The sequence below is a fragment of the Callionymus lyra genome, chromosome 6 (assembly GCF_982586985.1).
Source record: "Callionymus lyra chromosome 6, fCalLyr1.hap1.1, whole genome shotgun sequence".
NCBI lineage: Eukaryota > Metazoa > Chordata > Actinopteri > Syngnathiformes > Callionymidae > Callionymus > Callionymus lyra.
In genome coordinates, this window is record NC_141823.1 from 21,132,292 (window position 1) to 21,142,416 (window position 10,125).

Consider the following 10,125-nt stretch of genomic DNA (forward strand, 5'->3'; position numbering starts at 1 on the left):
TCTTCACTAGACCCCTCTGGAGTATTTTCTTCTCCTCCTGTGAATTGCCACTCCAATGCTGAACAACAGCGCCACTGCCAGAAGACCCACCGCCACAGCGAGAGCTGTGACGATCCCTGTGAGAGACAACAATCCTGTTATGCACATGTTAACTAGAAGTGAATATCTTATACATTTTCCTTTGAAAAAAAAAACAACAGTTCAGGCAAAACTTTTTTTTTTTCTCACCCATGCCAGACCAGCGTAGTCTGGAGCCACACTTGTCCTGCCAGTCATCGACCGTCACCTCCTGCACCAGCTCGGTGAATGCAGGCAAAGGACAGGGATGCATCCCATCACATCCGGGAATGTTGTTGGGATAAGGTTGGTGCATGCTGTCATTTCGGTAGAACAGCTCCAAAGAATAGGATCTGTACAAACATGAGAAAACATATTTTATCACGAGAGCAAAGCTGCTCAGATGTGAATGTTCAACACTGTTTAGGCTAAAAAGCATTTTATTTACTCAATATTTTTTATTTTGTCTATTTCATTTGATGGATTCAACACGTGGAAAACATTTCACAGAAGAATGCACAAGCAAAACCAGTAGCTTTCAGCTCCTTCTGCACCACAGAGAGTGACAAACGTGTCCAGATGGTCTTCAGCACCAAAACCTTATTCTCTGTTCCTTTGTCCCTGAACATTTTATTTGCCATCTGTTATTAGAGTTAGTTTGCTAAAAGACACAAAAACTGAAGCTAACTAAACCGTCTTGAAAGGGGTCAAACAAATAAAAAACGTGTCTTGCAGATTTCAGGGGCTTTTTAAATGTTAGACCTCTGTAGATGCCATAGCAGGTTTATTTTTTTGAAACATAAGAGCTCATAGATCTGGCAAAACTGAAAGATAAATAAAAATAAATGTAAATGGTGTAATTATAACACGCTGGCAGCAAAGTTTAAATCATGTTCGTTCAGTTTCTGGACGATACTTTCATTAATTTAAAGGTTTTGGCACCAAGATTGCAACCATTGTACCATATGCCTAATCATTTTATAAAAAGTGAATGGTTTTGATGCCATCATTTTTACCTCATTTATAAACTATGCACTGTAGCATGTTTTAAAATTGAGAATTCATTTTAAATTGGATTTGGAGACACTCACGTCCCTCGTGTGTTTCCAACATTATCCAGATGATTTTTTTGACGTAAATAATCTCATTAGAAACAGTCTTTCACTATCGCGATTAAGCTTCACCAAAAAAAATAGAATATACATTTTCAGGTTTATTTTTAATTAATTCAAACCCAGAATCTAAACTATTTTATATTCAAACAACTGTCAACTAAATAAAAAAGAATTAAACACATGTGCAAAAAGCGACATCTATTTAGAAAAGTGTTACTGTCAGGATTTAGGCATGGTAAGTTTGGAGAGCTCTCACAAAAGTAGTTTTTAATCATGTTGAATTAGAGAGTTCCTCCTGCAAAACACAGTATGTAGAGTCTTATACATTTTGATCCACATGCTGCTCCTTCCAGCAGCAATGTGTTTTTTCTCATTCATGCCAAAACTATTTACGTTAGCTTGAAACATAAAGAGGTTTTTTTTTCACCTTTCTTTCCTCCTCACATCCTCTCTGAGACTCGTCTTACTATCAAGCAAGAGACTGTGTAGGATTGTTATGTATTTCAAGCAGACCTCCTCCCACAATGTCAAAACCTTTAGAGCACTCAAGCAACAATAAGCTTGTGATGGACAACCACTCTTCTTCTGACTCCAGGCTGCATGTGAGGACATTACTCATATTGAAAGTGGTATCATATTGGGGTCAACTTTTATTTTACCTCAGATGATCCACACAAAAACTGTGTCGGAATCGATTTTACTTAATCTACGACTGTACTTGTTCATTTCCCACTCTTGGAAAAAAAAAAAGGTCACATTTGCTATTTTCGTACACTAATTTGAATCCCCATTTAACCTGCTCGAGTGAACCTCCTGAAATATGGACGAGGAAGGATGTACGAATTAAGGGGGGGTTGGGAGGGGTAACTACCCATCATACTCCTGGTAGAACTCGAAGAGCTGACAGGCAGCGTAAGGAGGAAGAAGGCTGTTGTAGACGTTGAGCGCAGCCTGCAGTGTGATGAGTGTTGAGTCGTGCTGGAATGACAAACATAAATTGCCTCAATGAGGACGTCGTTACTGAGGAAGCCCACGACTCCGCAGACACTTGCGATGTGTGTCTGTGTTACGACACTTGATGGATTATCAAACTCACTGCCGAGTACATGATGAACTTGAGGGGGCTGCCTTGCTCTACAGCACTGGTGAAATTCCTCAGGATTGCTTTCAGAAGTATGCCTTTAAAAGAAAAAAAGAGACAACAACCGTGACCTTTAAAAGATACCAAATATACTGACACACAGCCCTTGGCCTGACAATGTGTGACTGTCGTCACCCTGATAAGATTAGCATGCAATTAGAAAGACATGAATAGGTGAAGGTTCTTTATTTTATTACCCCCTGAGAGCCGGGCTTTCTCTTTCCTCTTGTGACTGAGGATGCTGTAGATGACCTCGAAAGACGCTATTTTCTTCAGGGTATCCAGCACGTCTTGGGTGGCCCATCGCGGGAGAGTCAAGTTATGAATCCTCTGCACAGAGAGATTTTGCTTAATTACCATGAATCATGCGAATAAACCGATTACACAAATCACAACAAAGGCTGGTTCAAGCGACCCTTTTTCATCTTTTCTTATTAGTCAAGCTATTTTTAGCTTAGCTCTGGTGATAACAGATGCTCATTTTCCTAGTATGAATGGATGCATTCAACCTGGCCTAGATCGACCCTCTGAGCTGATTATCCCTTCAATATGACATCTTGTTTTGGGCGCAACTGTACCTGATTTAACCGTGACATGTGATCCAACGTCTAAAGAATGAGCTAAAGCAATTGAAAGAAAATATACAGTGGTTGAATATGTACCTGGCAGGTGAGTGTGTCGTAGACTCTCCAGATTTTTTTGCCCACCAGTTTGGAAACTGGATATCCAGTATGATTGGACAGCCTCTCAACAAAGTACTGTATATCAAAAAGGGGGGAAAAAGTTAATGCCATACAATTATTTTTTTTTAAGTATTTTGAAACCTACACTAAAAAACTTCACAATTAGATGTTAAATTAAACTTACATTAGCTGATAATTAAAATTGTCTTTAATTAATTAATTAAAAAAAAAAAAAACACACATATTTATCGCTCAATCCTTCACAGAAACGATTAGCCAACCGCTCAAATCCATATAGCAAAGCCAACACCTAACAACATGGTTGCTAACATGCCAAGCTTGGATTTATGTGTCCTACAAGGTCTAAATTTTAACTTTTTTGTTGGCAATTTAGTGGATGAAGATTCACAGATCGACTCAGGCAATAAAGAAACAAGATTATAAATGTAATTATCCAACAATATATGTTCAAAATGCACTTTATAGACGGGAAGCCAATGTAAGGACTGATAGAGCTACTTGGCAATGAAGGATCTACAAATAAGTATTTTGTCTTCTATACCTGAATCAAGGTACAGAAAAGCCAATTTTGCCGTTGACTATAAAAATGTGTATTTCAGGAAGACATTGAAACAAGTGTTCTAATACATTTCTAAAGATCCATGTGTGTGTGTAGATCAACACATGTGACTTGAGATGTGTTTTTAGGCACATTAATTAATTTTTGTCTGAGATATTTGCACGAAAAAAGTTTTGCTTTCTAGACATCTGCCAAATAGAACATATGGTCGAGTGTAAGAAATCGTCTTAGTCTGGTAAACCAGAACTGTTGAAATATTTCAGTTTTAAAGAATCAAAAAGGTTTATTCAAGTGTGAGTTCCACTCTTGTGAATTTGATAAAATGAAACTTTTTAGTAATTTACAACTGACAGTCCCTCATCCAATGAATTCGTTATAAAAAATGATAGTATACATAAAACCATGACTCATGCATTCAGCACATAACATACATTTAACACAGGAAAGTCCCTGCATAATTTAAAATGATTTATTCTGCTAGCTAGATAGAGTCTATTAATCTTATCACCCCATATCAAATTAAATTCAGAGGAGCTTTTTTACAGGAACATTTATATTGATGGGAAAACTTACTAGCTTAGCTACTCAATTCCCTCTTAACCAGTTTCTGCCCAGAGAGTCTGTGAGTGTCTTGTGACCAGGAAACTATTTTATGTGCCAAAGACTGTATTTTATGTACTGAGAGATTTTTGAATTTACCCGGAATATAAAACAAACAGAAACAATGACAAAACAAGAGACCCTTATCTTGTTTTATAAACAAATAAAAATGCTATATCTGGCAGTACAGGTCTATGATAGTGCAGTTGTTACACTGCTCTGGCACTAGGGGGCGCCAGAAGCAATTATTTGAACCCTACATGGAGTTGCTTTAAAGACAACAAGCACGACAATGGAATTAACTGCAAATGTAATTCAGGCCGTGTATACTTGCTGAAAGAATAAACGTTTATCCACACAATTGAACAATTCTGATTCCCATGTTCTTCCATTATTCACATGCACCGGAACGTTTTCAACACCTTCATTAAAACTCACCCTGTCAAATGTTCCTGATGAGTCTCTGAGGTGTGTTAAGTAAGATATTTTCTCAGTTTTCTAAACAAAAGTCTTCGGAAAGCACTCCTCGCAGCGGCTACGTTAGCATTGTTTGGGAGCGTCTCTGAAGTATAATTAACTCCAGGCTGTGAAGTTTTGTCAGGGAAAAGCAAAACGTGTTATACCTGCCTGCACCTTTGCAGGCCGCGTGCCTCCAGCAGAGGGTGTTAACATTCATTGTGGGTTGTCTGATCCTGATCTTCTTACCTCCTTAATAGGCAACACATGGGACTCGGTTTAATTAAAACCTTTTCATTGTAATTCACCATCTAATTCAATCCAGCCGTTAATTAGCGTCTCTGAGCATGTGAGAGAATTCGCCCTGAACTGATTTCTGTTTCTCAGCGGCGGAGAAAAATTCACCGCGAGGACACGGCGTCTTCCACACAACGCACACTTCTGATGGAGGTGATGATTACATTTCCACCATGTGAGTGACGGTTATTTTCCCACCACCCATCGGAGGAGCAGCTGAAGCACTTGACTTGTGTTGTGTAAGCAGGTTCTTCTGCTGGTGGTCGTACCTGGTGAGTTCTGAGGAACCTCTGGTACGGCTCGCTCTCGAACGTCTCCGCCATGAGGGCTCTGAACCTTGGACAATCTTTGCCGGGAGACTTCAGCAGCTTGAGAGAACAGAGACAACAGTGGAAACAACACGCAACGCTGCAGGTGTTTTTCTGAATCTCAAGGGAACAATTACGTGCTCAGTTCATACGTAGAACTGATTTTCTGCTTCTGGTTAAAGTGGTGAAATGTTTATACTGCTCATGGGTTAAATGTAACAGTAATTCTAATAGATACACTTTTTTTTTAGGGAGCACCTCCTTTTTATTAAGCTTGTGAATTTAAAACATTTTTTTCAGGAAAGTACATGTATCTGAAGAATTCCCTTTACTACAATTTGAAATAAATGCTTGAGTTTAATTAAATTAAAGGCTGTTCATCATAAGATAAGTGTTTGTATAATCCAGAATCTAATTAAACGGGAATCATTTGTTTAAAGAAATATTCTGAGAAAACCCTTGGGCTCATAGTCAGTCAAATGAATGCTTTTAATGAGGACATTTATGTACTTGTCTCGTCAAACAGAATAAATCACTCTGGAGCCCTTTTCATCATGGGTGTCAAACTTATATTATTATTATATAAGAGTATTTAATACTCATTTTACTCTAAACTCTTACTCATTAACTTCAGGGCCTGATATCATGTTGTGCAATGAGCTGTTTTTGCTTCATAGAATCGTTGTTGTGCATGTATACGTGGAGAACTCTCAGGTACTTTTATTCAATCTATCAATATATGTTATGTATAGTTTACTGTAGACTACTCCTCTCATTGTCCCACCTTGTCCTGGGCTCTGGGGACGGTGTGCACCGGAATGGGCTGCCATGGTAACTGCGGTGTGATCGGGGAGGGGTGCCTGGTGGGCGGGAACATCCCGGCCAAGCAGGCCTGAGCGCTCATCAGAGTCCGGTCGTAGTCTGTGCTGCGCACGTAGAGCTGTTCGAAAAGATAGGAACGTCCACTTAGATTCCATTTTTCCTGATACAGTTTTTTATGGTCTTACGGAAAAACATTTCCATGTTGGAATGGAGATACACTCTACAGTGCTGGTCTGATCTTTGCTGTACTACTCTGGGATTCCTTGAAAAGCTAGTTTAAGTAAGTAAGTAAGTAAGTAAGTAATAGTTAATTCAAGTAATAACTATTTGTAAAGCGCCTTTCTAGACCAGGGTCACAAAGCGCTTGCACAATCAAAAGCAATATACAGTTAATAATACAGTACGTAATTAAAGTAAAAAAAAAACATAAGACATCACAGGAGTCCCAGAAAATCAAGGAAAAACCTGCACAAATAAGAATGTCTTAAGATGTTTCTTGAAGGAGTCAGTAGATCATCAAACACAGAGCGAGAGGAAGATCGTTCCAAAGCTTAGGAGCAACAGCCTGGAAGGATTTCTCTCCTCTGTTACTGAACCGTGTGCGAGGAACCATCAGTAGATTCTGATCCACAGACCTCAGAGCCCAAGATGGGGTGTAAGGCTGGATCAGATCACTGATGTAAGGAGGAGACTGACCATGAAAAGCTCTGAAAGTAAGAACTTTTAAGGATTTAAGGATCGGGGAAATGTGAGTTCTCCTACTAGAGCAGGTCAGAATTTTCGCTGCAGAGTTTTGTATTAACTGCAGGTGAGACAGCTCCTTCTTATTTAGACACGAAAATAAACTATAACAATAGTCCAAACAATAAGCTCCAGATCGTGTGACATCATCATGAACTATCTGAGCCACCTCAACTGACTTAACGCTGAGAACCTTTCTCTTTCTTTTGTGGAGCTTCACATCTTAAACAAATGAACGTCCTTTAATTATTAAAAAACAAAACTCTCTTCCCCTTCTTTTCTCGATTCAGCTACGGGTCCCATTGGGACCTGATATGAAGGTTGTAAACCTCACTCTGATTCAACCGGTGGTTTCCTCGGAGAAAGTGGCGCCGATCCGTTCAGATACAGATCTTGACCGCACACGAGCAGATGATTGAACGTGTGGTTTTTGAGTGAGACAACATCATAAGAGGCACTAAAAGAAAAAGTCACATCAGGTATAACCCCTCCAGGAAAGAAAGAGACAAAAGTCAGAAGAGATCTGAACGGAAGAGTGAGGGCGGTAGATCAGATCTGTCTTTTTGTAATCTCCTCTGACATCAGCCTTTGCTCGCCTATATCTCCCTGTCACCTTGTGTCAGGTTTCTGCTCACGTAAATCACGCTGATAAGGTTGGATGTTTCTGTGATGCTGAGAAGCCCCCCCCGCCCCCCTTTTCCCCTTTTGTCAAATTAAAACAGACGTGGCAGCTCAGGGAACGCGGGGGTACGAGTTGACGGGAACCGGGGAGACAAATCACTGACGACAGCCACTGAGAAGGTTTGTTATGTTTGTGGTAATTACGGCGTATTTAAGGAAAAAAAAAAAAAAGGCCTGTAATCCGGGTTTGTGATCGTAACCGGGTGTGAGCCAGAGAAAAGGGACCAGAATCAAATCTTGATGATGACAGCATGCTGAGCGAGCTGCCAGCCCGGAGGCAGGCAGACATGCACGTTCACTAGCGTGGTGCTCAGACAGCATGTAGGGCAACAATCCCTGTGTTCAGAATATAGGCCACTGCAGAGCTCTCACAAAACCATGCACATTAGCGTCCGTGGCCTTGTTTCTTAAAAAAAAACATACAAAGATTTTTTAAAAACACCTACTTCTTTGTGGTCATAGTTCTGGCTGAGAAAATGTCCGTAGCGTCTCCTCAGGAATCTGCCGAGCTCATACTGCTGCTTCATACCCAGCTGAAAGGAAGGTTGCCCGCATCATTATTTTTTGTAGACTCTGACCTTTTCCTGAAGGTTTGGCAAATGTAATATCATAGTTTAGCTATTTGCATAACATCATCAATTCTTTCACGAGGCCCAAAATATATTTTTAGAATTGGACAAGACAATACATATTTATTTATTTTTCCATTTCATTCTAGAATCTGAGTTTATTCCAAACAACATGGAAGGTAAACTTCTACACGTATTCCGCACCTCTGTGAGTTGTCCAAATCCTTGAGCCCACACGTCCTCCCCGTGAGGATCCCTGGGATACGACTCGATCGGCGTTCGATCTCCATGTCGGAACACCTTGGAAGAAGTCAAAACAGATTATGTCACTGAAGTCAAACCCTGGGGTGCCACAGCAAGAGCTTCGTCTGGATCATGGAGTAAACACATGTCGTCCAGTTCTTAACTTGCTTTTCTTTTCTTATACAACCAGTGAATAAGCATCCATCAAACAAGTAAACATCTTTGAGTCCTGATCCCTTTCTTTTGCTAACTACCTTAGGTTGGAATTGTGCTGTAGATCTATCTGCTTTTTAGTTGTGCTTTTCATCAGGACTCACTTATACCATGCATCTGGACCACAAGATACTTCAATTCTTCCACTTAATTTAAATTAATCTTACCATTCAACTTGTTTTGTTTGAGAATGAATCGCATCAGATTCAGAGAAGTTAAGAAGTACCAGTGACTGACAGCTTGTGTTTGGAATGATATAAACTAATCTGTGTCATCACATACTGAACTAAAGTAGCATGTATTTATTTATATATCTAACTGTTGCAAAGTCCACTTTCTCTCATACTCAGCCCAGCTGGTGTTCGACCTGTTTGTCCGCAGCTTCTTATCCATCGAAACCTCCTGCTGTGAAAACTGTTCATGCGCGACATATTGACCACGCCCCTGGGACAGTTTTCCTTTTGGAGTTTTATTTAGCTTTGTTCTTTATGCCGCAGCAGTCTAATGACTGAGAATTAAAAAAAAAAAAAAATCTTTATAAAATATATTAAATTATTTTTCTTACCTAACAAAGTGTGTGCTTGTTAACCCTTGTGTTGTCTCTGGGTCAAGGTCAACGACCTCCAGAAATACATACGTATGCTGTGGTGAAGGTTGTTCATCTTGATCCAGAGACAACACAAGGGATAAAACAATTACATTTGTTTCCGGACCTTCGGGTCACCTTGACCCAGGGATAACACAAGAGTTAAAGAGTTACTTCAACTTTTTTTTGTCACAAGCCATCAAAGCTTTTCATAAGTGACCTTATTAGGAGGTATTTTTGAATTCCTGCGTTGTAACTTTATTTTAAAGGTTATTGTTGCATCTCAAATGACTAGAATTTATATTAAATTTAAGAGTCAAGTCCTGTTTCAAATGATAGATTTGAAATGTTATATCATATCAAAATGAATAACTAAGTCAAGTATTATTATTATTTTTCTTATATGTATTCGTTTTTCCTTCTTGAGTTAAAATAAAACATCAAATACATGAAACAATGCATACAACTTATACACACAAATTGTATAAGCACAAGCCTCTTAAATTTAATAAAGTTAACCAATACAAACTGGAATTGTTACTCACTTGTTTGGTCTTGTTGTTTTAAATAAAATAAGCCTCCATTTTAGAGAGCTGTCCCTCACATTCCCAGAGTTGAACGGGGCGTTTAAAGAGTCACATTATGAAGCTCATATCCCATACACTTTTTTGTGGATAACCTAATGCAGCTTGGCCTCATCAAAACTGTATCAAGGAAGATGAGTAAGTCTGAAGCAAGAGTGAGAAATTGATTTCACTCACAAAAAAGATCTTGCACAGATGTTGGGTCAAGGAGAAAGTGATTCAGATCTTAAATACTTTGAGTAAATAATTGATCATTATTGTCTTGTATGTAATGACAAACAAGAGAAACAACATGACAAAAACAAATAAAATAATACGTATATTTTCTTTCGACAAACAAAAATACTAAAATAAAATATTCAAAAGAAATGTTAAGAATATTGATGTATGGGCTTGGATTTGTGTGTAATATTTAAGAATGTGAAACATAAACTCGCTTAATGTGGCAA

At 38.9% G+C, this 10,125-nt stretch overlaps 1 protein-coding gene across 1 annotated transcript; it reads right to left on the reverse strand.

Annotated features, from left to right (window-relative positions):
• Nucleotides 1-6: 6 nt before the first annotated feature.
• On the reverse strand, nt 7-8,014 carry LOC148077539 (testicular acid phosphatase homolog). Its single transcript, XM_087793489.1, has 9 exons — nt 7,928-8,014; nt 6,022-6,177; nt 5,199-5,297; nt 2,976-3,071; nt 2,511-2,643; nt 2,269-2,351; nt 2,044-2,150; nt 229-410; nt 7-116 (listed from the first exon to the last, which is right to left on the reverse strand). The coding sequence occupies exons 1-9, from the start codon at nt 8,006-8,008 to the stop codon at nt 7-9; spliced, it is 1,047 nt and encodes a 348-aa protein (XP_087649615.1). The 5' UTR covers nt 8,009-8,014.
• Between the last annotated feature and the right edge of the window lie 2,111 nt (nt 8,015-10,125).

Excerpts from the sequence above, each read along its gene's own strand:
- LOC148077539 (XM_087793489.1), bottom strand. The coding sequence starts at position 8,008 with ATGAAGCAGCAGTATGAGCTCGGCAGATTCCTGAGGAGACGCTACGGA. Across the intron at positions 3,072-5,198 it reads GGTTCCTCAGAACTCACCAG|TACTTTGTTGAGAGGCTGTC; the intron begins GTACGACCACCA and ends TTTGATATACAG. Across the intron at positions 2,352-2,510 it reads GAAAGCCCGGCTCTCAGGGG|GCATACTTCTGAAAGCAATC; the intron begins GTAATAAAATAA and ends TTTCTTTTAAAG.